Source organism: Arvicola amphibius, chromosome 2 (genome assembly GCF_903992535.2).
Source record: "Arvicola amphibius chromosome 2, mArvAmp1.2, whole genome shotgun sequence".
Lineage (NCBI taxonomy): Eukaryota > Metazoa > Chordata > Mammalia > Rodentia > Cricetidae > Arvicola > Arvicola amphibius.
Genome location: NC_052048.2, coordinates 61,353,797 through 61,380,978, shown reverse-complemented (window position 1 = coordinate 61,380,978; position 27,182 = coordinate 61,353,797). Strand labels below are relative to the sequence as shown.

General features: G+C 39.6%; 1 protein-coding gene and 1 non-coding gene across 9 annotated transcripts in view; both read left to right on the top strand.

Moving 5' to 3' along the window:
• The first annotated feature begins 4,054 nt into the window (after nt 1–4,054).
• Nucleotides 4,055–4,125, top strand: Trnag-ccc. Its single transcript has one exon. It is a non-coding gene; the product is annotated as a tRNA-Gly (tRNA).
• Nucleotides 4,126–4,363: 238 nt separating this feature from the next.
• Nucleotides 4,364–27,182, top strand: part of Tia1 (TIA1 cytotoxic granule associated RNA binding protein) — a 31,613-nt gene continuing 8,794 nt past the window's right edge. The window contains exons 1-7 of one of the 8 annotated variants that reach the window (XM_038319118.1): nt 4,364–4,681; nt 16,673–16,775; nt 18,844–18,942; nt 21,566–21,620; nt 21,789–21,821; nt 23,047–23,134; nt 26,528–26,603. In XM_038319118.1, the coding sequence (XP_038175046.1) occupies nt 4,656–4,681; nt 16,673–16,775; nt 18,844–18,942; nt 21,566–21,620; nt 21,789–21,821; nt 23,047–23,134; nt 26,528–26,603 (480 nt within the window). In that variant the 5' untranslated portion in view covers nt 4,364–4,655. Of the gene's footprint in view, nt 4,682–16,672; nt 16,776–18,843; nt 18,943–21,565; nt 27,150–27,182 lie in introns of those variants that run through there. The other 7 variants (XM_038319123.1, XM_038319114.1, XM_038319115.1 and 4 more) reach the window with 7 other exon arrangements.

Below are 27,182 nucleotides of genomic sequence, written 5' to 3'. Positions count from 1 at the left end.
AAAGAACTTACTGTTGATTTCAACTAATGTCTGCAGCTCAGGCTCCCCTGCCAGCTTCTGTAGGCGGTTAGGTCACTTTGGGGCAGTTAACCAACCCCACAAACGCCATTAACAAATGCAGACAGGTTGCACATGGACTGACTTCCTGCTTTCTGTAGTTTTGAATACCCTTGCTCTACTGACCTCCTGCTCAGCTCCTTCCCTGTTACCTCATTCTTGCCCTAAAATATTCAGCAACCCCTACACAAACTGAATTTCAGTTGCTAGAATTTTCCCTCTTGCAATAATCTCTTACTGATTAAAATCTCTCTCTATTAATTTGTGCATTTCCATGCTTGTCTTTGAGAACAGAGACCTAGAATTCTGCCGCTGCTCACAGAGATCCTCCTACCTCTGCCTCTGGAATGCGGTGCTAAAGTTATGGCAGCCACATTCTTTCAAGAGTAGAAGTTTCAAACGGAAAACATTAATATTTGCGCACAAATAAGTATTTCCTTCTAATAGAACAATCATTAAGATTGTTGCTAATTTTGGAAAAAAAAACTCAAAGAGCTCTGTCAACGGATAGGAAATGGTAATTTGTTTCATCTCTCAGCTTTCACAAATTCTTGGTTTTTCAAGACAGGGTTTCTCTGGGTAGCTTTGCCTGTCTTGAAACTTGCTTTGCTCTGTAGACCAAGCTGCTTTCAAACTTACAGAGATGTACCTGCCTCTCAGGTGCTACCACAGTCCTCCACCTGGCCAGCTTTTAGAAAATCTCATCCAAACATTTGCAACTAAATATCCAAGCTGGCTGCTGCCAAGTGAGCAACACTGTATAAGTGCAAAAGGCTCTGTCTTGCAGAAAGCAGCCCTGTAGAAAATGTATCCTTCTGAAAAACAGAAACCTACCCGAGATTTTGGAAGGCCCAGTTTTCAGGAACTTGATTTACAGAAGATTATTGAGCGCGTGATTGAACTATTTCCTTTGTGTATTTTCTCTAAGGTCTTTCTCAGACAGACGTATATGTCATTGAGCTGAGTGTTTGTGGGAGAATGTCCGTGACCTCCAGATCAGAACAGAAATGGGAATAGGAGGCTGAGCAAACAGTGGAAGTTTAGAGCTAACAGACTTGGTGGCTCTCCGGATCCTCTCACATCTGGTTCTAAAGACCTTTGTGGTTCGCGTTCGCTATAGTGTAGATTGAGCGCCGCCTAGAGGTTTATTGTTGCCAGAGCAACTTCACCTTTAAAGGCCTCTGGCAGTGAGCCATAATCTTCCAGGAGCCTCCCAACACTGAGCATGCCTAAAGATCAAAAGTAATGGTCTATGTGACAGTTATTATGGTATTTATCACATCTTGAGTTTTGTTGAGGTGAAACAGCTAAAATTAGAACACTTAAGACTGTATTTACCCTGAAAATAATGCATAAAGAAATGCTGCCAGGCATGGAATGGGGCTCATGCCTGTAATCCCAGAGACAGGTAGATGTCTGTGAGTTGGAGGCCATTCTGTAAATCTACATAACAATATCCAATTTAGCAAAAACTACATAGTAAGACCCTGTTTTCAAAGGGTGTGTGTGAGAGAGAGTCAGAGAAAGATATACCATTTTTCATCTCATATTAGCAAAAACTAATAAAATGAATAGCATATCAGTATGAGCCTAATGGAGGCCATAGAGGAGGCCTGACGTGAAAGCATTCTCAGTGGAATGCGAATGATGACTACAACCTATGCCTTTGTTGCCTCCGCCGCTGGAATGCTGGGATTACAAGTGTGAGGCCTCGCAGAGGACAAAATTTTGCCTACTATGATTTTGTTGTTGTTGATGTTTTATTTTTTGAAACAGGGTTTCTCTGTAGCTTTGAGCCTGTACTGGAACTAGCTCTTGTAGACCAGACTGGTCTTGAACTCACAGAGATCTGCCTGCCTCTGCCTCCCAAGTGCTGGGATTAAAGGCATGTGCCACCCAACTCCTACTATGATTTTTACACACACACACACACACACACACACACACACACACACACACGTATAATTCAGTAATTCCATGATTAGGAATCTATCCTACAGAAATACAGTTTAAAAAAGAAGAAAAGAATGAAAGAAGGCTGGAGAGATGGCTCAGTGGTTAAGAGCATTGCCTGCTCTTCCAAAGGTCCTGAGTTCAATTTCCGGCAACCACATGGTGGCTCACGACCATCTGTAATGAGGTCTGGCGCCCTCTTCTGGCCTTCAGGCACACACACACAGACAAAAAATATTGTATACATAATAAATAAATATTAAAAAAGAAAAAGAAAGAAACTAGGTTTGGTCAAGTGTTTACGCCTGTAATCCCAAAATTTAGGAGACTAAGGCAGGAGGATTGGATTTGAGACAAGCCTAGTCTACATATCAAGGTACTGTCTCAAAAAATATGTATCAGTGTATAAAGATATTTGTACTGAAATTTTGATATTAGTTGTAGCAAAAAAAAAAAAAAAAGGAAGATGGTGATAACAAACATCTATAATCCTAGCACTCGGAAAGCAGATGAAGGCGAATCTCTGAGTTCAGGCCAGCTTGGTCTACATAGTGAGTTCCAGGATAGCCAGCCAGAGTTGCATAGTGAGACTCTGTCATGAAAGCAGACAAACAAACAAAACAAAACAAAAAGAATTAAAGAAAGAAGGATCACTGAACTGGTGGTGGGATGAGACATAGAGATTATTGTAGTTGAGCACTTCTGTTGATAAACTAAAACTCCTTTTAAATAGATTTTCTTCCAAAAAAAAAGGTGTTCAAAATACTATACACTTTAAACATTTGTCACACTCTTCCCTTAAAATTACTATTTATTTTATTTATTGTTATTAATTTTGAGAAGGGACGTGTGACCACTTAGTTATCTTTCTCTTCCTACTAGCTATGATTTTAATCTGAGACCAAATCTTTCTTTGTTCTCAGGTGTTAAAAGGAGAAAACATGTGTTTAGGTGCTGCAGATTTGTAATCACGTCTCTCCTGAAGAAAATACTATGTATCTTCCTGGTCCAACCTGAAGGGAATATCCAATCTGCATAGAACACTGAGGTCCAAGGGCTTGAAATTGTGGCACCAAGAACGCCATCAAGACAAAGTGGGCTTTGGAGAAGCTACACACAGCTCTGTGCCCCACCACCATGATCTCTTCCCAGACAACCAACCACTACTTACCCTGCAGGGGTACTTAAGAATAACCTGAACGTCTTTGCTTACTTCTCTGACCTGAAACGTGGCCACTATGGCAATATTTGTTATCTCTCTGTAATATAACTCTATATAGTCTGAAAATATTACGAACTCTAAGGAATTTATAAAAATGAAAATCCCAAACATGTTAGTGTAAACCAATGGTTCTCAACCTGTGGGTCGCAACCCCTCTGGAAGACTTCTGTCTCCAAAAATATTGACATTAAGATTCATCACGGTAACAAAATTACGGTTATGAAGTTGCAATAAAAATAATTTTATGGCGGGGGGATCACCACCACATGAGGACCTTTAGGATCGCAGCATTGGGAAGGCTGAGAACCACCGGTGTAAAAGAACGACATGGGATACATAAGCTTTCAGATCTTAAGAAACGCTTCACATAATGTGGAGAGTGCTGTAAGAAAGGAGAAGAGTACAGGAACCACATCCCGGAGCCCTAACTCCGAGCCCTAAGCGAGGACTGGCTTTTGAGATTCTTCTCACCAATTTGCAATAGTAACTGTTTCTTATACGATTTTCAGTTACACTGAGAATACCAAAGAAATCCAGACTCTGGCACATGAAAATACGGGTCCCACCCGCCCCCAAAAGTTATTGTTAAGAAGGCATTATTTTCTTGCTACAATTCTTGTTTCCAAATAATAACTTTTTTATCTCTATTTTTCAGAGAGTACAAAAAATTCAATAACATTGGGATGAGAAAAGATGAATTGCTCATAAAACAACGAAAAAGTTTCAAGTATCAATACGTATTTCCAGATACATAAAGAATCAAGGCACCAATGAATAGACTACGTATCTCCTAGGAGTTTCTGGAAGCCGTTTTAACCAACAGCGCCGCTGGTGTAGTGGTATCATGCAAGATTCCCATTCTTGCGACCCGGGTTCGATTCCCGGGCGGCGCATGTGCTTTTTCTTTCCCTGAAAACAGGAGAGCTTGAAAAAAGAAGACATTGCTGCTATAAAAATAGTGTCGATTTATGATTTAACCTCCCGGAAGATTTTTAGTTCACTATGTAATTCACTAACGAAACACTTCTGAAAGTACACAAATCCCGGCTATGGGCATTGCGCCTGCGCAGTGGGAGCCATGCTTTGCCGGGTGGAAGCGCGGCTGCGCAACAAGTGACTCTACGGCTCGAAGCCTAGAGCGGCGGCCTCGGGGGTGAGCGTGCCAGCTGGGTACGCGCATGCGCGGCGCGGGTCACCCGGCTGGCGGCTTCTATGCGTCCGGCTCGCCGCCATCTTGAATCGGGGCTTCATTGTTCACGGTGGGCCGGGCATTTTTCTCTAATTGCGGCCGAAGGAGCCGGCGAAGTACCCTCCAGCCAAGCGAGGAGGCCCGCTTTTCCGCAGCCATAGCCGCCCCAACGAGTTGGGAGGTAGCGAAGGGCAGGGAGCTGGACCCTGAGGTGCCGCCGCGACCGCAGCAGCCATGGAGGACGAGATGCCCAAGACTCTGTGAGTCTGGAGCAGCGATGAGGGAGGAGGGATGGTGGTCGCCCCGGAGGGAGGCCGCGGCCCAGAGCCTCCCCGCAGCCTGTTGTTCTCCGTGGACGCCGCGCTGTGGTGTTCCTCCCTCCCGTGCGCACGCCAGGATGCTTAGAGCCGAGACGGGCGGAGAGGACGATGGCGGGAGAGGGGCTCGGCCCTGTCAGCCCCTCGGCTGGCCGCGCCCGGGCCCCCAGACCTGGAGGAAGGACTTTTCATTCAAAGCTCTCCTCAGGACTCGGCACAGCCTCCTGTAGCCCCTGCTTGCTGCCCCTCTCCCCGCCCCCTCTGCTCGATGACTCTCTCCTTGATTCCCCTCTGGAACCCCCTTCCACTTGCTTCTGGTAGGGCTTGTTTTTATTTTCATTCTGGAGGCTGAGGTAAAACTTTTATTCTTGCAGTTGAGAACTGGAAACAAAAAAAAACCCAAGCCAGACCTCTTTCTTGAAAATCTTGGGCTTTCCCTCTGTAGCGCTCCCCTGACCCTTCCTCGACCAAAAACCTAACTGGACACCCAAGGATGTTGAAACCGTCCTTAAGAAATGGAAATGTCACTCGGAGGAATGCATCTACCGAGGGAAAGTGGAATTAATTAAAACGCATTTGCCACCACTTGCTAATAGTGATTGACTTTGTTACGGACGCAGCAACTGTAGTCAGTCTCGGCATCTTTAGTGAGTCTCGAGTAACCCGCGCTGAGGACGCTTTCTTTGTCGTTGTAACCTCCCCTCTGCGGTCCTTGTTTTCCAGCGCACTGGAGGAGGGGATCCCGCCTTTGATGCATTTCACAGGGCGAAAAAGGAAGCGTTCAAGGAATTGCGGGTTGTTTTTGCTTTTGGTTTTTGATTTTTTTTTCGGTATATTTGAAGATTGCGACTTGATGTCTGTTACACTTTGTTTATAAAAGGTCAGTTCCTATAAATGAAGGAGATTTAACATAATAGATTTAACATCTATTATCTCACAGAATTTTAACTTTGCACCTGGTTCCAGACGTAGCTTTTTGTTTTAAGTTTTAGAGCCCCGATATTTTTAGAGCTATGTACATTTAGGATTCTCTTTGAAATTTCCTAGATATTAAAATTGTTCTGAAGTACGGACAAATTGTTATTTAACCCCCTCCCCAGTTTTCAATTTCTTTTTTTTATTGTTTTGTTTTGTTTTATTGAGACAGTCTCATTGTGTAGCTGTGCCTGTCCAAGAACTCACTATTGTAGACCAGGTTGGCCTCGAACTTGAAATCCACCTGCCCCCACGCCCAGCCTCAATTTTCAATTTCAAGTTGGTATTTTTAATGTACATGTGAAATGTAGTTTCTTTAAAAAAAAAAAAAAAAAAAACTAAGGTCTCTTTATAAGTAGGCCAGGTTGTCCATGAACTTGCTACAACCCCTATGCTGGCTTAGAACTGTAGTTTCTGCCTCAGTCCCAGGTACAAGGATTAAAGTCTACCATGCCCAATTTAGTTTTTTTTTTCCTTCCTCCCTCCCATGCTGGCTGGCCTGGGACTCCCTTTGTAGACCAGGCTGGTTTCCAAACTTGAGGTCTTCTTGATCTGCTCCCCAAGTCCAGGCATGTACCATCTCACCTGGTTTACACTGTTCTTGACATATTAAATATTTTGCTAGTTTATGAGACCTTAAAGTAGCTTTTTAGTAAGGTTGTAATACTTGGGCATGACCCCTTGTTTTTTGAAAGATTGTATCTGTAGGTGAATGCTCTCTAAAATAAATTAGACACTATTTGTGGGAACTTTTTCCCTTTTTGTCTGGTATGTTATTTCACTTGTATGAGTATTTTTTTTCTATGTGTGTTTGGGAACCTTTGAAGTCAGAAGGCATTGACTCTTGGACCTAGATTCAGGGATGGTTGTGAGCCACTATGTGAATGCTGGGAACCAAACCAAGACCCTCTGCAAGAACAAATGCTGTTAACTGCTGAGCCATTTCCAACATTATGAAATTTTTATTTTGCTTTTTTCCCCCCACAAACTTGCCAGAAGTATCTGGTAACATAATCTTTTCAGTACATAGGTGGATATATCAAATAATGACTTTTCAAAGCAGTGTACAAAAATAGGCGTTTAAATAGTATGAGATTGGACCCAGGAAAGTATTGGAGTTTATTCACCTATGGAGAGTTTGTTGAATCCCTAGTTTGTGTCAGATGCTTTATGTGCTCATTTAGTCTTTATTAGAACTCTAAGGAAACTGCATTTTATAACCAAAGGAAAGCTAAGCCTAATGTTTCAGCAGTTTACTCAGAATCATGTATTTTAAGAAAAAAATCCTTTCTGGGCATAGTTGTGCACACCTTTAATCCCAATACTTGGGAGGCTGAGGCAGGCGGATCTCTGAGTTCAAGGTCAGCCTGGTCTACAAAGTTACTAGTGAGAGCCTGTCTCCAGAAAAAAACAAACACCAACAACAAAAAACACCAACAACAGTAATATAAATAAACCCTATGGTTCTGTTATCTGTTGTAGCAATAGCTAATTTTGATTTGTGTCCTTGAGTAAAACATTCCATTCAGGAGTTTTCTCCTGAAAGTAGTCCACAATTTGAATTTTCCTGTTATCTCTTACCCTCTTCCTTCCTTCCTTTACCTACCTTCCTCAGTCAAAACTTCCATTCTCCACTCAGCCAATCTTGATTAAATATTGGTAGGTACTAACCCCTAAAAGTTTTCCCAACAGTGTTTTTAAAGATTTTTTTTGGTTTTTTGTTTGTTTGTTTGTTTGTATTTTTGTTTGTTTTCTGAGACAGGCTTTATCTATAGCTTTGGAACCTGTCCTGGAACTAGCTCTTGTAGACCAGGCTAGCCTCAAACTCATAAAGATCTGCCTGCCTCTGCCTCCGAAGTTTTAAATGCTCACCTTACTGACTCTGGGAGTCAGGGTTTTCTTTTTTAATATGCATTCTCAGCCACAGTCTGGTGTGTGGTGAGTCATCGCACTGGTTTGAAAGTCGGGGATAGTTCAAGAAGTCAGTCACGATTTCCCTTTGAAGAGTACTGCTTTCCTTTCCCCTGTGTTCCCGATTAACTGAGAAGAGCATCTTCATTCGCTTAGTGTTCGGTGTCACCTTGTTAAGTTAGAGATTGTCAGCAGTCACTTTGTTTTTTCAACACAGGGTTTCTCTGTGTAATAGCCCTGATGGTCCTGGAGCTCTGTAGACCAGGCTGTCCTTGAACTCACAGAGATCCGCACGCCTCTGCTTCCTGAGTGCTGGGATTAAAGGTGCTTTTCCACTGTCACCCTGCAAGTCAGCATTAATTTGAAAATACATTGTAAGAAAAGTCAAAAGTTTATACAGCAAGATAATTTTGAAGAATGTTCAAGGTATACCTAAGTTTGGACATTTGTAGTGAGTAGTTGAGTGATGTATACATATTATTCTTCTCATGTATAAGAATTTCACCATAATAAAAAGAATAAAAAATATGTATAGTAAATCTGAATTGGCTTTGGTCACTTTAAAACTTTGAATTTGTGAATTAAAAACTGAGGACTAAGCTAGAAAAACATAGTCCTAGTTGATAGGATTTCCTCAGATCCACCTAACATCTTTCATTTATTGTCAGAGTCAAATAAGTACTCTTTTCAGATAGCTGTGTGGCCTTATGGCTACTAAATTTGTAGGGCTCTAAATTTTACGGCAGAACTAATAGCCTGCAGCTAAATAATTACGGAATGCTAAATGGCCTTTTTCAGCCACCCTTGTTTGTTTGTAATTTTCCTTCACTCCACTTCTCTCCAGACAGTTTGACCTGGTCATTTGTATGAACTAGCATACTAGCATCTCTTTTCTCTTTTGGATTGGGTTGAATTTCTTTCTCCCTCCCCCCCTTTTTTTATTTTTTTATTTTTATTTTTTTGAAACTATGGCTCCTGGCCTGACCTTGTGCTTGTTTATTCTTAATTAATGATTAGATTTTCACTGGATGTGGTGACTCACACCTTAGCACTAAGAAGGCTGTCTCTAAGTTAAAGGCGAGCTGGTCTACAGAGCCAGTTCCAGCACAGCCAGGGATAAGCAGAGAGAATAAATAACCGGGCATGATAGCACACTCAGAGGTAGACTGGGGAAGGTCAAGGGTTCAAGTCCAGCCTTGGCTTCATGATATTTTGTTGCAAAATAAAGTTCTATGACAGTCACAAAGAAATAATAAAATTAAAAAAAAAAAACAGGTCTTGGAGAGGGAATCGATCTCCTTAACATGTTTTTTGATTTATTTGCATGTATGGATGTTTGCCTGTGTGTATGTATGTGCACCGCAAGGGGACCTAATGTTTGCAGAGTTCAGAAGAGGACATTGGATCCCCTAGATCTGGAATTACAGATAGTTGTGAGCCACCATGTGAGAATTGAACTGATATCCTCTACAAGAGCAATAAGTGCTGTACAACTTTGAGCCATCTCCCAGCCCCTCATTAGGACATTTATAGAATCCTTGAAACATTCGGGGCAGAGTTCTTCTTGACAGTAGTTAACTAATACTTCCTTTTTTAAATCTCAGCTTGTAAAGAATTTCTCATTAGTTTAAAAATCTACCTGTGCTTTTCCCCGAAATTTTCAACTTTTCTCTTTATAAAATCGCACACATTTTAATATGATGTGGCTATAAACAAACCCAGTCTAATGTTCTGCTTTGTAAGATAACTGTCTAGAGCTATATTAATAAAAATTAATATTTCAATAGTTTTGGATTCCATTTTTTTAACTATTTGATTTAGATAGGAGTGGGGAGTGTTGAGACAGGCTCTCGTGTAGCTGTTTCTTTCTGCCTCTGCCTCCCAGATGCGGGACTACAGGGGTATTCCTACACTATACCTGGTTCGTGCAGCTATTGAAAAACTTAGTTATCCATTTCAAAAATCTATATTCCTCGGGGGATGAAGCTCAGTGTTAAAATTGCTTGCTTAGCACATCCTAGCTTCAATCCTGGTAAATTGAATTTAATGAAACTGTCCTGACAGGAGCTGTTATGTTGTCACTAGTAGTACTGATGCCCTGTCAATCAAATCTCACTTGTTAGGTGATAGTCATTTTGAAAACCTACAGAAAAGTAACAAACGGTGCACTGATGGTTAATTGCCTTCCTGATGGCATTACCAGTTAACTACCATTTAGCCAGTGTACATTATTTGTTTCCACATGCGTTTTTTTGGTTGGTTGGTTTGTAAATTTTTAGATCACCTTTGTTTTATTTATTTATTTGTGTGCACACATGCAAGCACACATGCACATGGCTTGGTATGTGGGAGGGGGATCAAAACACACTGTTGGGTCTATTCATCATGTGGGTCTGAGGGATCAGACTCAGGTGGTCAAGGTTAAGTGCCTTAACTCACTGAGCCATCTTGCTTACTCCTTGGTTTGGTTTTTCACGGTAGGTCTTTGCGTAGCTCACACTGGCTTTGAAGTTCTAGAACAACTGGTGTGTGCTACCATACCTAGCCAGCTATGTTTTTGTTTTGTTTTATTCTTTCTGTTTTTTTTAACTGAAGTATTTGTAAGATGCTGTTTTTTTAGGTCTTAAATACTATATAAGAACAAGGGTGTTCTTGTAGGTAACCATAATATGCTTTCACCTTGAGGTTAACATTCATGCACTGGCATGGGAGTGAGTGTGCATGTGTTCCAGTAGTGCCTACTTTCCTGGCTTGGAGACGTCCTTGCCTCAGGTACAATGTTAACTAATACATTGTTTATTTTCAACTGCCAAAGAAGACCGGATGTATAGGTGTGGATTTTTCTCCTTCCAAAAAGTTCATGCCCTGGATGCTTAGACCATTGTATTAACATCTTAGGGGGTGGTAGACCCTTCTAGAGGTACGTCCTATATATGTGTGTAACCCCAGAATTTGAGGTGGAGGAAGGAAGGTTAGGAGTTCCAGATTAGTTTGGACTATCTAGCAAAATCCTCTTTCAAAAAATAAACAAATAAGTGAGTCTTAGCAAAGGCTGTAAAGTCTTAGGGCCACCGTCTCCGGAAAGGGTGAATGTAGTTCTTACAAGACTGAGTTGTTACCAGCAAAACCAACCCAGGTACTGGGCCGTTTCTATATTTATGTATGTATGTATGTATGTATGTATGTATGTCTGTCTGTCTGTCTACTTCAACACGTTGTGCAGCCAGGGAGTTTCAGAAATGCCGGCCAGCAGAAACGTAAGCCAAACTAGCCTTTGGATATTACACAGCATCACATATTTTGATATTTTGTTATAGCAGTACAACAGTCTGAAGATGGCATTTCCTACTAAATTATTTTTTATAAGCATCTTTTCTCATTTTGCATACCTATCTCAGTCCCACTTCCTCCTCTCTTCCCGCTTCCCCAAAGATGGCAATTTTTGTTTCACTGGCTTTACTGGATAACTTTTTCCACACCTGTACAAAATTGGCACATGATTCCAAAATGGTTACAGTAAATGCCAATGTGGTGTTTGGAGTGCTTAGAGCCAGGCCTGGTGGTACAGCCTGTGATCCTGGCTACTCTGGAAAATGAGTCAGGAGGATTGCAAGTTCAAGGCCTACATGGGCAACTTAACAAGACTCTTATGTCACAGTTATGAAAGCAGTTTTAAAGGGCTGGGATGGCAAAGGCCCTGGGTTCAGTAGTCTCACAGATATGATAACAAAGAACCCTGGCTTGTAACTGTTCCTGTACAATGTTTTGTATCAGGATAGTAAATATAAGTCACAAGGAAAAACAAAAAACCTGGGTATATAAATGCATGAGGAATTTATTTAAAATATATTGGAATCAAATATAATGGCACACGCTTTCAATCCCAGCACTCAGAAAGCAGAGGCAGATGGGTCTCTGAGTTTGAGGCCAGCTTGGTCTACATATCGAGTTCCAGGACAGCCAGTTCTATATACAGAAGCCCTGTTATATGAGCCGGTCATATACGTCATATTTGTGTATAATGCATAATACATACATACATACATACATATATATATATGCACATATATAACTTTCTGCAGGAAGAGTATGGAACTTAGCTTAGAATATAATTTAAAAGAGAGACAACTTTTAGCCCACATTCAAAATCAAATCATAGTCTGTCCCATTCCATCCTTGGAAGGACACTGCCACCACATCTTCCACTGGGGTCAGGTTGTTGCTTGCCACCAAATACATTTTCTTTAGGCTTTGCTTCTTTGTTGTTTCAGGGTCTTACTAAGTAGCCCAGCCTGGCCTGAAACACCATGTATTCCAAATTGGCTTTTCTCACTGTTGGTTCTCTTGCTTCCACCTCCATAGTGTTAGGATCGTAGGTCTGTGCTGTCACACCTGACCTAAAGAAACATTTTAAGTAAAACTAAGAATGGATATAAACTAGTAAGTCCAGGTATGGTAGGGCTTGCCTATAAACTAACACAGAAGATGAGAAAGGAGGATTAAGGAGCTTGAACGCAGCGTGATCCACATATCATAACTCTATCTTTTTGGTTTTTCAAGACAGGGATTCTCTGTAGCTCTGAAGCCTGTCCTAGAACTCACTCTGTAGACCGGGCTGGCCTTGAACTCAGAGATCTGCCTGCCTTCTTCACCTCAAGTGCTGGGACTAAACACGTGTGCCACAACCACCCAGCTTTTTTTTCCATGACCCTATCTTTAAAAAAAAAGACAAAAAACAAAAGATAAACTTTCTCAAAGTACAGAGAACTTACTATTTTTTTACTCCAGCATGGGAAGGTTGCACATTAGTCTGCATTTGCTGTTGAGAGCTAGTATTTATTTAGCTAATAGACTTGAAACAGCTCTATATAGAATCTCGAGGGCAACATTAGTCTATTTACTGAGATAATAGTTCACTCCTTATGTTATTTGCATATGGAAGATTTGCCCTTTGATTTTATTGCTTTTTCTGTCCCCACATTTAAGACAGTGTTTGTCTATTTTTCCCAGATTTGCTTTGAACACCTTAACCTCACAAGGGCTGAGATTATACCAATATATCTAGCTCTCTGGCTCCTCCCCACTTGTGTATCCTAAACTGACTTCAAATTATATAGACAAGGGATTTCTGATCTTTCTGCCTCTGTCTTCCAAAAGCTGTGAATACAAACATGTTGGTAGATGGTTGGTTTATTGTACAGTAGGATTGAAACCAGGATTTTATGCCTGTTAGGCAAGCATTCCACCAACTGAGCTGTATCCCCAACCCCCTAACTTAATTTCCTTGATAATGAAAAGGTATTTATGTAGGTTCTTTGTAATTGTGCTAAAGGTTAAGATCATAACTGTAAACACTTGTGTGTGGGTTAATTGATGGAGGCCTCTGGAGGTCAGAGACCATGAAAAGACACTTTACACAAATAAACGTAAAGGCAGAACAAATAATATTTCTCATTTGAAATATTTTTTTGAGACAAGATTTCTCTTTGTAGCCCAGACTGACTCTGAACTCACAGTAACCCTACCTCAGCTTCCTGAATGTCATGTTAACAGGCATGAGCTACCACATCTGTCTAGGCAATATCTCTTCAGTGAGTTTTTTCTGCTTGTATAGGTATGGGTGGGTGGGTGTTGCCTGCAAGTATGTCTGTGGACCATGTGTGTGCAGTACGAGGGAGTCCAGAAGAGGGCATCAGATTCACAGAGCCTGGAGTTGTGGACAGTTGTGAGCTGCCATGTGGGTGCTGGGATCCAAGCCCTAGTCCTCTGGAAGAGTAAGTAGCCATTGCTCTTAACTATTCGTATTACTATCTTCAAACTAAGTTGATATCTTTCAAAAGATTTCTCAGGAGCATAGTTGATACACACTTGTAGTTTCAGCTACTTGGGAAGCCAAGATGGGAGAGGATTGTGGGTTTGAAGTAGCTTAGGTTAGACAACAAAGTGAGAAATGATCAAAATAACAGCAAACCCCACTATCTCTACAAAATACTAATGAATGCATCATTTCCATGAGGAAATCTTGTACCATATTGCAAAATGGAAGTGGTAGTGTAAGGTGCTGTACTCCAAGTACTGTCCTGTCACTGTGCTCCAGTGTCAGCAAAGTAGGTAGAGAACCCAATTTCAAAAAGCAGTATTTAATTTATACTGATTTGCAATCCTAGGAATTTCCTTTTGCTTGCTTTATATTATTACCATGTTTATTTATTCTTATTATTTACTAATTTATTTTTGGTTTTTTGAGACAGGGTTTCTCTGTAGCTTTGGAGCCTGTCCTGGAACTAGTTCTTGTAGACCAGGCTGGTCTCGAACTCACAGAGATCCGCCTGCCTCTGCCTCTTGAGTACTGGGGTTAAAGGTGTGCACCACCACCACCCAGCTCATGTTTATTTATTGATTAGTTTTGAGATGGGATTTTACCATGTGCCTCAAAGTTGTGGTTTTCTTGCTGTTGCCTCCCACGTGCTGGAATAACAGGCAGGCAGTTCCATTTCCAGCCCTGGAATCTTGAAGGCACAGAATTTTCTGAGATGCTATGGAATTTTCAGTGTTCACGCAGCTTCCCCTCATAGTAGCATCATACACAACCAAGGTACAGTTAGAAAAATAAATTGAAACAAGTAAAAATAATGTTAATTTCAGACTTCAGCCATCTTCTTATCCCCCCCCCCCCCCCAGAACCATTTCTGTCCCAGGATCCAGTGCAAGATGCCAAATTATTTCCAGTGATCCCTGTCCACATTTTGTCCAGTGGACCTTGTATCTTCCCTTCAGTCTGGGAGGATTTCTTACGTGACTTGATACTTTTGAGGGGTATTCATTATGGCTTTTTGTTTAACGGGAGTTCATAAGGCTAGAGAGTTAAGGTACACTTTTAGATCAGAAGACTGGTCTAATAACAAAAGTGTCAGTAATAATATTTTAGAGGAAGCTACCATGAGGCTGTGCCAGTATCTGTTTTTCCTTACATTCCACCAACTAACTTTAGCTTCTGTGGGGTGCATCTTGCCTGTAGTAATTACTAAGATAGCATTTTAACAGTGATTTTCTATCTTTCCTCCTCTGTTTGTTAATTAGTATACAGCAAAGACAAGCTGTTTTGCCCTATCTAGAATCCAGGGAAGGATTTCTCATTCTTTTATCCAATTTTAATTTTAAACTTTTTAAAAGAAGGCTTTATTTTTATTTTATGTGCATTGTTTTTTGCCTGCATGTATTTCTGGAGTATACAGACAGTTGTGAGCTGCCATGTGGGTGCTGGGAATTGAACCTGGGTCTTCTGGAAGGGCATTGTGCTTAACCACTGAGCCATCTCTCCACCCCATAAAATGTCTTTTTAAAGTGTGGCTTTGGATGGCTTAGAGAGATGGCTCAGCGGTTAAGAGCACTGACTTGTCTTCTAAAGGACCCAGGTTCAATTCCTAGCACCCACATGGCAGCTCACAACTGTCTGTAACTCTAGGATCGAACACCCTCATAGACACACATGCAGGCAAAAAACCAATGTACACAAAATAAAAATAATTAAAAAATAAAAAGGCTTTGGACCTGTGATGTCGTTCAGTTGGAAGAGTCCTTGCTTGGCATATGCAAAACCCCAGGTCTGATCCGCTTATAAAACCAAGTGTGGCCAGCACTTGGGATCAGAAGTTCAAGGTTTCCTCTGCTGTGACCTACATGAGATCCTGTTTGTTTGGCTTGTGCTGGAGATGAGCCCAGGCCCTCTCCCTTACTGAACTACTACTATTACTTGCTCTGCTAGTCCTCTGCTGCAGAGCTACCTCTTTTAAAGGAGTCAGGTTTTAGAGAATGGTTGAAATCTGAATTTGTTTCGTTTTGTTTTGTTTTTATGTCTAGTATTCTGTAACCTTCAATTTAGTTTTAAGCTTGATAAGCTAGGCCTGGTGGTACATGCCAGTAATCTAGGGTTTGGGAGGTAGAGGCAGTGAAATTGCAAGTTCTAGGCTGCTCTGGAGTTCATAGTGAGATCCTGTCTCACAGGAAAGAAAGTTTATAGACATAGGTTAGACTTTTATGACATGAGTCCTTTGTAAATGGTACTTGTGTAGTTTATATTTTACATAGTTTCTTGCTGAGAAGTCATAATGGTATCAGCCAAGGCTTTCACTTTGAAGTCAGGTTCTTTACCTTTTTGCAATTTGCTAAGTTATGTATTTGCTGACGTTGGCATACTGTCAATGTCTAATTCCTTGACAGTTTTTTTTAAAAGATTTATTTATTTACTATGTATACATTGTATGCATCTATGCCTGCACACCAGAAAAGGGCATCTGCTCTCATTACAGATGGCTGTGAGCCACCATGGGGTGCTGGGAATTGAACTCAGGACCTCTGGAAGAGCAGTCAGTACTCTTAACCTTGGAGCTATCTTTTCAGCCCCTCTATGCCAGTTTTGATCCTCATTGTTAAAACTTCCTGTGTACTTATTTAACAAGCATTCTCCGTAAATAAGTGGCCCCTCCATCCATAAAGCTTGCTTACCCTAACTGTTCTGAGCTCCTGCTCAGAAGGCAGGAGAAATGGCTCTCTTTTCTCTTGTCATTCTCATTTTTGGAGTAGTAAGCACAGCATCAGCACTGGGAAAATGCCATGGGATGTATGGTCTTCTCTTTCCAAGTGCACCTTCTCTACTCACTATGTAGATGCTGTTTCTCAGTGCACCTCCTTTGCCGTCATGCCCAGTGTCCTCATGGTCACAGTGGCTCTGTGCTGAACAGTAGAAAAAAGAAACTAAATTTACATTTTGTGGGCATGTAGAGGTGCTTGTTTTGTCTTGGAAGAGTCATAAGTATGCCCGTGACTGCTTTCAAAATTATTTTCAACAAACAGCTTTAGAAATATAAAAATATCCACTCTACCTTACCCCCAAGGTAGGAGCTCACTCTGTAACCCTAGTTGACCTAGAACTCAGCCTGTAGACTAGGCTGGCCTTGAACCTGTGCCGGTTTGAATTATAAGAATGAGCCCACCATGCTTGTTAAAAAATAAATCTAAAATGGTAAATTGTTTCCCTCTGTGTTCCAGATACGTCGGTAACCTTTCCCGAGATGTGACTGAAGCTCTCATCCTCCAGCTCTTTAGCCAGATCGGACCTTGTAAAAACTGCAAAATGATTATGGATGTAAGGGTATTTCACTCAGTCAATGTTCTTTCTTTCTTCTCTCTTCTTTCTTTCTTTTTAAACATGAAAGCCATCATTACTTCAAAACTTCTTCATTAATGTCTAAGTTCATAAGATCGGATTGAATTTGTAATTAATCTGTTTAGTAGGCAGTCAAATTTCATTTTTCGCTAAGTGAAGGAAGAAAATTGAACTAATCTTTAGAAAGGATGGTGTGTATGTGCTCTTCTAAGAGCTATTGAAAGAGCAGAATTGTTTTACATGTAGTGTCGGTTGAATTGTCTACAACTTTAGTTATCTGAATGGGAATTGAGGTAGACCTTTAATATAATGTAAAAATATATAAATATGTAATGAAAAGAATTTTTAGCTTCATTTTTAAAGATTTTCTTACATGTCTGTCAGACTGTAATGTATAGAAAATACATCAAACTTATTCATATGGTTGGTGTTAACTATGAATAATTTCTAGTTTTTAAAACAGAGTTCATTGTTTATGTGTACAGGTGAATGAATATACATGTATGTGTACATGTAGGTGGAGGCCAGATGTCAACATTGGTAGTTCTTCATGCATGTACAGTAGATAGAATCTTACAGTGCAATTCAAGATGACCTAGAACTTGCTATGTGAACTAGGATGATTGCAGTCTACCTGCCTTAGCTTCTCAAATGCTAATATTACAATGTGTCTCCACAACCTGGCAATTAATTCATTGTTTTGTTTGTTTGTTTTTGAGGCAGGGTTGATGTAATTTAGACTGACCTGAAACTTGAAATGTTCTGCCTCAGCCTCCTGAGTGATAGAGTGACATATATGTGCTCCCACTCTCCTCAGAGTCTCAGTTACTGTAGAATAAGAGTTTTTATTGAATTTTATATTTATCTCTGTGCTCTGAAATTTTGAAACAGTTCTTTAGTAATTCCTAGAAAACCATAGAAAGAATTGAATTAATTATAAAGTCATTTAGTATCCCACACTGATAAGCTCAGACTAATCAGATTTATTTCTCTAAAACATTTTGAAGCCAGGTGTGATAGTGCATGCCTGTAATCTCAGAACTCAGGAGACAGGGGCAGGAGGATCACTGCAATTTGGAGGTTGCTCTAGTCTACATAGTAAGTTCCAGACCAGCCAGGGCTCCATAGAAAAAGAGGCAATAAATAAGCAAACTGCATCTTGCTTTGGGCCAGAAGTTTGCTTGGTCATTGAGTGCTTCCTTAGCAGGCAAAAGGCCCTGGGTTTTGGGCTCCAGCACTAGGGGAAAAGAAACAATCTAGATTTTATTTATTGTATCCCGGCTACCAGCAGAAAAGAAAAGGTGTTTCGTTTTTGTCTTTTGAGAGTCATACTGAGTATAAGTATCCCCAGCTGTCTTTAGACTCACCAGGATGTCCTCAGCATTCCTGCTACTGGAACTATAGGTAGACAGATATTTTTTTCTCAGATTTAAAATTTTTATTTCATATAATGAGTGTTTTGCATACCTGGTGCCCATGGAGGTAGAAAACAGTATTAGATCACCTGAAATTGGAGTTCATGGATAGTTGTGATGCTGGGAAACAAACATGGGTAACCTCTGCACCAAATATCCAGTCCCCAAGGGCAGAAATTTATGATTCTTTGCAGCAGGAGAAGAACTTGTATCAGAAGTCCACTTTCTAAGACCCACTGTAAATATTATCAGAACCTGCTTGGTGTCCAGAGTCTAGTTTAAGGATAGACTGAAGGACCTTAGTTAAAATGTTCTGTTGTTCCACAGATTGGAAGCAGTAAGATGTATAAGTTTGTAGCAATAAAAAGTAATACACTGGGTAGGAGTGTGGTCTATGGTAGAGCATTATGTAAAGTGTGTAAGGCTCTAGGTTTGATCCATAGCACTGCAAAAAGAAACAGAAGGGAAGCTGTAGGAAAATTATACTATTTACTTTTTTATCTAAAAATTTACTTGTAGGATGAGTGAGTCAATCTCTATAACCTGGTAACTGTAATTCTGTATTAAATTTAAGAGGATTTTTTTTTTCTTTTAATGAAAAAGGTTTAAAATTGACTTCTGCATTTCTTTTCCAACAGACAGCGGGAAATGACCCATACTGTTTTGTGGAGTTCCATGAGCATCGTCATGCAGCTGCAGCGCTGGCTGCTATGAATGGGCGGAAGATAATGGGTAAGGTAAGCTGTCATAATTACAAAAGGTGACTTTCTCTGGAAAAGCATTTTCCTTCTCATCTTCCTGCCTCCACCTCCTAGGTGGGAGCAAAAGCATGTGCCACCACATCCGGTGTTAAGCAGTGCTTGGGACAGAGCTAGGACTTCGACCAACACTGTACAACAGCTACATCCCTAGTTCTTGGAAGAGAAAGTTTTAAGTTAGATTTTACCTGACTTCTGTTTTGGAACCGTTATATTCTATTTATTGCAAAGGGTCAGTTATTTGTATTTGTATTTAAAGGTAGGATGGGGATATAGAAATGGCTCAGTATTAAGAGCACTAATTGTTCTTCCAGGAACTGGGTTTGAACCCTTGTATCTACATGGTGGCTCACAATCATCTGTAAATCCAATCCTAGGGGACTGATGTTTTCTTCTTGCTTCTGAGGATTCTGCACACACATGATACACAGATGTACATTAAGGCAAAGAAAGCACCCATATGTGAATAAATTTAAATTTAAAAAAAAAAAGGAGCTGGTCATTTTGACACACACTTTTAAACTCAGCACTCAGGAGGCAAAGGCAGGCAGATCTCTATGAGTTCAAGGCCAGCCTGATCTACACAACAGGTTCCAGGTTAGCCAATGCTACAATAGTCTTGAATGAATGAATAGGGTAAAGCTTCTAGAGACCAGAGGCCTGTGTTAGCTCCTTTTCTCAATGGTGCTATGTACATGATAAACCTAAAGGGTTATTCAAATTTGCATGAAACATAACAGTAATATGGAATACAGATAGAGAGGCATGTATGGGTATCTTTGATTTTAAAAAGAAATGTGGTCAGGTGATGTGGCCCATGCTTTTAATCTCAGCACTCAGGAGGCAGAGCAGGTATATCTGAATTCCAGGCCAGCCTGTTCTACAGAGCAAGTTCCAGGACTACAAAGAAAAACCCTGTCTCAAAAAAACAAAACAAAACAAATAGTAAAATAAAAAATAGAAAAGCCAGGCATAGTGGTACATGCCTTTAATCTCAGCATTCTCAGCGTTACAGAGGCAGGGGCAGGTTGATCTCAATTGAGCTGGAGGCTAGCCCGGTCTACATAGTGACTTCCAGAACAGCCAAAGCTACATAATCAGACCCTATCCCCACAAAAAAAAAAGAAGAAAAGAAAGAAAGAAAGAAAAAAAGAAAGAAAGAAAGAAAGGAAGGAAGGAAGAAAGGAAGAAAGAAAGAGAAAGAAAAGAAAAAAGATAAAATATAACCAAAAGTTTAAAAAAAGTTATTTGAACATTAGCAGAAATATGAAAAGATTAGCATTTGCCAAACATATCAGTATTAGCAGGACCTGGATGCTCAGGCAAGAGAATTAAATTTAAGACTTGCCTAGGCTATAGAGTAAATTCAACCTCAACCTGGCAGACTTAGTGACTCATCTTAGAGTAAAATGTAGAGAGGGGCTGGGCCAAAAATGTAGCTACCAGTTGTGAGTCTCCAGGTTCAATCCTCAGAACCATTAAAAAAAAAAGAAAGAAAGAAAGAAAAACGTTAATGTGTTGAGAGATTGTTGAGAGAGTTCAATAGGAAGAACACCTGCTGCTCTTCCAGAGGATCTGGATTTTATTCCCAGCACCCACATGAGAGCTCACAACCTTCTGTAACTCTAGTTCCAGGGGATTCTTTGCCTCTTTGACTTCTCTACAGATGTGTTTATCTGGTACCAGTCACAGATATACACGACATAAATGAAGGCAAAACACATATACACATTGTTGGTAATCTCCACTCTGGTCTCACTCCTCCTGTTCCAGACCCTGCCCTCAGAAAGCCCCTAATGGTTGGCTCCTCCCCTGGAGTGGCTCAAGACCACACCCACAGGGTCTTTAAGACCTGGCCACCAGACCTGTGAAGTGATTTCTCTCCTGCCTTTCTGAGAGTCACCTGGAAGTTACTTTGGTGTTTATTAAATCTGGATATATTAATTCAGTCTTATTTGGCTTATTGCATCAATGGAGGAACCCCAAATTGGGGATCTAATACTTGTAACACATAAATAAAATGAATTTGAAAAAAAGAACAGAAAGAGGGGCTGGAGAGATGGTTGAGTGGTTAAGAGCACTGGCTGCTCTTCCAGAGGCCCTGGGCTCTACTCAGCACCACGTGGCAGTTTGTCACTGTCTGTCATTGCACCTCCATGAGTTCCAGTGCCTTCATAGAGAAACACATGGAGGAAAGAACACCAATGCCCATAAAATAATTCAAACAAAACAGAAAAAATGTATTTACTAGTTAGAATTTGTCAAACTAGGCCTGAAAATGAATGTTAGACTAATTAGCATAAGCATCCCCTACACTTTGCCTTGATTTCCTGTATCACAAGAAAATGTGAATTTGAGGTTTGGGTTTTTGTGCTTTTTCTTTGTTTGTTTGTTGTTTTTTAAAACAGGATTTCTATGTGTAGCCCTGGCTGTTCTGGAACTCGCTCTGTAGACCAGGCTGGTTTTGAACTCGAGATCACTTGCCTCTGCCACCAGAGTGCTGGAATTAAAGGTGCTTTTCCTCTGCTACCAGTGTCCAGCTTGAGCTTTAACTTTATGAAATATATTCCATTTATTTATTTATGTTTGTTTGTTTTTAAAGGAAGTCAAAGTGAATTGGGCAACAACCCCCAGCAGTCAAAAGAAAGATACAAGCAGTAAGTTCATTTGATGCCCTGTGGGCATTTGTTGTATTATACCCCATAGTTCTATTGTAAAGCATATAACATCATACATGTTTGCAGTAATATTTTGATCGTTATCCTGATATGATTTAATATGTTTGTGTTAATAAATTTAAGAACAAATCTAATCTTTGTCATCAGGTAGTACCGTTGTCAGCACACAGCGTTCACAAGGTAATTGTATCTTCTTAAACATAAAATGAACTCTCTTGAAAGGGTATTCACTAACCACCTCAAATTTTTTATGTGATATTGGTTGGGGGGAGCGGGGTGGAAGGATATAGTATTTTTATTTGTTTCTGGCCATATTTTCCCCTTCTTCCCATTGTTGACCAAGTGTGGCTTGTCCACGGCTTTGTTGCTAGTTCAAGCTCTCTGTCCCCTGTGGTAGCAGCTGATGTCTTAGAAATACTTTCACCACCTAAAGGGCAAGATACCTTACTTTCCTGAGGTCACCTGGGCTTCATACCCAGATCTTCCAAGTGCTCAAGTTGCTCCTGAAACAGTGTTTCCAGAAGAGCAACCCAGTGTGTTGCTTAAGGCCTGCAAATAGGGGTAACTTTTCTTTCCAAATCTACTTTGTCAAAGTTGATATATGTGTCCATTTTAAAGGGTTCTTCAGCAAGTTTGGCTTTTCACATGTTTCTTTTGAGAATTGTTTTTAAAAACCAGAAACCAAAGCTTCACATATGGGATGGCTATTTCTCTCCAATGTTTGTTTAATGGTACTGATATAAAGTGAAGGGATTATTGTTTTCATTCTGTTGCCTTCAGTCTTAGTTCACTTGCACACGGATCACATAAACTGAATGGTGTAATGTCTGGGCAGCCAAAACTGTTGGCTTTTGAGAAACTGTCAAATACTTTAACATCAAACTGTTGCAATGCAAGGTATTTCTTTGATTGTTCTTCACAAAATAGTGGCTAAACCAAGTATTTCATGTAGTTAGCATCAGTAAACTGCCTTAAATAAGGCAGATCTAGTCTTCGTGACTCGCAATACCACTACTCAATTGTAATTTATAAAGCATAGATATAGTAATAAAATGAATAACAGTAAATAATTATTATTAGAATGATAACTAAGTCTTACTTTTTTTGCAGAACTGAAAGTTTTTATGTTATTAGTTTGTTTCCTAGACTCTTGTAATGATTGACTTTAAGTAGACAGTGCCTGGCAGCTTCTGGGAGCTATTGGTCTTTTTAGAAGACTCTTTCCTGTGTTGTTACTTTGAGTTGTTATGTTTAAGACTGGTAGGATTTTATAGTGAGGACAGTATTTTATACTTGATTGTATATATAGTCTGTGCATTATTTTAAGAATTCTTTATTTGTATCAATTGTAGTGTTTAAGTTCTGAAGTTGTGTTTTTCTCTTCACTCCCTCCTTCCTTTGTAAGATCACTTCCATGTGTTTGTTGGTGACCTCAGCCCAGAAATCACAACTGAAGACATCAAAGCAGCTTTCGCACCGTTTGGGAGAATTTCGTAAGTAACAAAAGATAAATAAAACACTTAAGTAGAAGAGATCTTATGTAATAATAACTATATAACTTTGTTGTGACTGTGAACCTTAATTTTAACCTTTTAAATATAGCATATTTCATTGTTTAGCTATCATCCAAGAGTCTTAACAGCAGGTTGTGTTCCCACTAATGAGTACTTGATCTTGGGTCATCTTAGACCCTTGCTCAGCAGCACTTCCTCAGGCTGCTGTCATAGACATTCAAACCTCCTGGAAGTGTTGTGCTATAATTGAAGGAGTTATTCAGGCATGTGTATGATTACATGCAATTTATGTTAATTTAATAAAATAAAACCTCAACAGCTCAACAGTTTTGATTGAAAAACAGTTATTGAATATTACTTCCTTGACATTTAATTCCTCCCCCCCTTTAAGACTTAGCAATAGTGCTTTGTACTGTTTTGGGAAACACTGGCTTCCTTACATTTGATGGTAGCCATGCATTTTAGGCCCTTTGTCAATATTTATTCATTACAGAAGAACTTTAGAAGTCTGAAAAGCATGCCATATTACAGTAAGAATAACAAGCAATTTCAGTATTTATTCAGAAGTTGTTGTTGAGTTCAGGGAAAGTGTTGTAGGCTTTCTGACTCTGTTGTGCTATGGCTGGATTGAAGAGAAAGCAGATCGAAGTGAGGAGACTGGAAAGTAGATACCCATAGCATCATGGTGAGTTTTCAGTGAGCGTTGCAGTTGGTTGGTGAGCGTGACCGTGAGGGTAGGACAGGACTGGGGCTATAAGTGGACTCTTCTGTCCCTTGACAGTTTCTTTTGTGAAAGCTGGTTAAGAAAATAATGAGGTTTTCATTTCTTGGTTGTTGTTTTTTTTTTTTTTTTATAAACTTTGTTAGGATTTCAGTAGTGGTTGATTTGCTTTCAAGTGTCTAAACTAGGCAGGCCTTACTTTAACTTTGTTCTGTCAAGCTCTAAAAGTCCCTTCCTGCAGAATCTTGGGCATTTTCAGTTTGGTGTAGAGATTATTGGTAAGTTCTTTCTGTCCTCAGAGTAGTCATAAGACAACAGAAGGCTTAAGAATTTCATTCTGATCCTTGCTTCTTTCTGTGCAAGTCATTGTAGAAGGAAGGAAGGGACAAGTATATTTCAGGGCTGGTACTTGTGAGACACAAGAAAGACTGAAACCTTTTCTTACATGAACAAGGAAAGTAGCTATTCTGGTGGATTTTTAATTTTGGTTGAATTACCTTTTCTAATGAGAATTTTGTTTTGAGTTTTAGATAAAGATTGTGTAATAATTATTACAGGGCTGATAAAATGGTTCAGCAGGTAAGGTTGCTTGCTATCAGGCCTAATGACCTAAAACTCCACGTGGTGGAAGGAGAAAGGTAACTCCTGAAAATTGTTCTCTGACTTTCATACATTTATGCACACACACACACACACACACACACACACACACACACAATGTTTAAAAAACTGTAAAGTTAAATGACCTTCAAATTTAACAGCTTCATAACTTTGTAGTTACAAACTAGTCTATCTTTTTGTTAAATGTGACTGCATCATATTTTACTCTGGATTTTTTTGTTTGTGTGTTTATTTTTATGTGTATGGATACATATATGTGTGCATGTGTATATAGGCTAGGTTTGACATCTAGTGCCTTCCTCCATCACTCTCCTCCTAACACACTGAGGCAGAATTTCTCACTAGAACATAGAGCTTACCAGTTCTACTAGTCTAGCCAGCTTACCCTGAGTGTGCCCTGTCTTTGCCTCCCAAGCCCTGGAGTTAAAGGTGAGCTGCCACACTGACGTGACATGTATGTGCTGGAGATCTGATCTCGGATCCTTTCTTTTGCATGACAGCACGTTATCTGCTGAGCTATTTCCCCAGCCCCAGTATTTGGATTTTCTTAGGGACCTACAATTGTTAATTTATTAATTTTTTTTCTTGGTAAGGCCTTTTTGTTGTGGTAATGTGTGTATTTAAATGTTAACTTATATAGGAAGTTAGCTTTCTTAAATTTATAAGAACGATTTGGCAATTGAAAGTACACATTTCTATTTTTGTTTGTGTTGTTTCTTGTCTTAAGGTGACAGACTGGTAGGAATATTGGAGGGTTTCTACAATAGATGTCTCTGTAGGCAGTTTACACTGCTTCATTTATAGAAGGTGTGGGGTACATGGTGGTCTATTAAATATTTATTGTGCAAATAATTCCCTAATTTATATAGCTTAAACCCTCTGTTACTTGAGTTTAGGGTCATATAGCAAATTTTGTTACAGAAATAAATCAACTACCAAATTAAAGCATCTGTGCCATGTAGATAATAGTTACTGAGAAGTGACTGGTATTAGTTTAGTCATCAGAATCCCCGTCATTTTGATTGCACTTACAAGTCACTTCTAAACTGATCTAAAATATGCTTGTGTATACTTACAATTGCATGGCTTTCTGACTCGAGTTCTTGTTGTAAACATGCATATTTTGTTCATGTGTCTTGAGAGAACAAGCATTGTGACATATCTGGCTAATTTAAAATAGTGAAGCACAGTTTGAGTCCAGTTTTTGAGGTATGGAGTTTTAGCTGTCGTGGCTGGGTTTTACTCAATCTCAAATAATAGGGCTCTGGTTATTTTGCAGAGTGTCTCTGAAGAATGGACAGAATTGCCCTGGCTAACTACAAGCTACGGTTCACAGTGGATAAATGTTGGCGTGCTTTTTTACTTTCTGACTTTTTAAAACTTTATTTCATATCTTATAGTTTCCAATCAATCTTAATATGAATGCTGTTATGAAATTCAGTACAAAATCTTTTCTTAAATAGTTTAAAAGTAAAATGTGTTTGTAGTGTTCTTCAATGATTTAGCATTTCTGAAAATGTCATGTTCTCAAAATTTACCCTAGCCCGAAATGGGGTATATATTCATCTGAGAAAATGAAGTAATTAGCTTAAGGGATATATAGTTTTTTTATCTTTTAGTTTTCAGTTTTGTATTTTAATTTTTTGAATGATTAGGTAGAATATGGTACCAAATAGCAAATTATAAATTGCATGGTTAAAGAAAGACATTATATTATACCTAAGAACCTTGTAATTACTAATTGATTAATGGGAACATTTGCTTTCACCATGCTTAATATTTAGATGTTCATAAAACATTTTGAAGTGGGAAACATTCTTTATAATATAGACTTATATTTAAGACATTGATTTGCATGTCTATAAAATTAATCCTCATTGGCCAATAAATTGCATTTTATAGAATAAAAGGTAAATTTTTATTAGTGGTTTATTGCTAGTGAAAGTGAAATGTAAAAATGAATTGTATATGACTCTTATTTTATGCCAGGACAGCTTACAAAACTCAATTTCTGGTGGCTTCTGTTTCAGAGATGCCCGCGTGGTAAAAGACATGGCTACGGGGAAGTCCAAGGGATATGGCTTTGTCTCCTTTTTCAACAAATGGGTGAGCACAATCAGAAGTGCATGCACAGTGCTGTAGAGTGGGACAGAAACACTCAGGTTGTTTTAATCTTTTTGTCTACTGTGTATTTAGTTCACTGAGAATTAGCACCTTCACTGGAAAGCAGCTCTTTTATTGTTTGTTCATTTAGTCATTTAGCTCCTGACACAGGCAAAATACTGTTACTGTTTCAAACAATACGAAATAAAAATGCTTACAACCAAAAAAACCAGCCCAAAATGTTTTGTGAAGGTACTTTCAATGATTTGTAATTGCTCTGTTATCCCAAAGACTGTGAGAGATATATACTGCTGCCTTACCCCTGTTTAGCATTCCCTAAACCCATTACCCGGCAAATGGAATTTAAAGACAACGTTGCAATTTTGGAAAGCTATTGGTATTATGTTCCGTGAAGCATTTTCGTTTTTCAAAAATCTGTACAAGCCGGGCGGTGGTGGCACACGCCTTTAATCCCAGCACTCAGGAGGCAGAGGCAGGCGGATCTCTGTGAGTTCGAGGCCAGCTTGGTCTACAAGAGGTAGTTCCAGGACAGACTCTAGAAACTACAGGGAAACCCTGTCT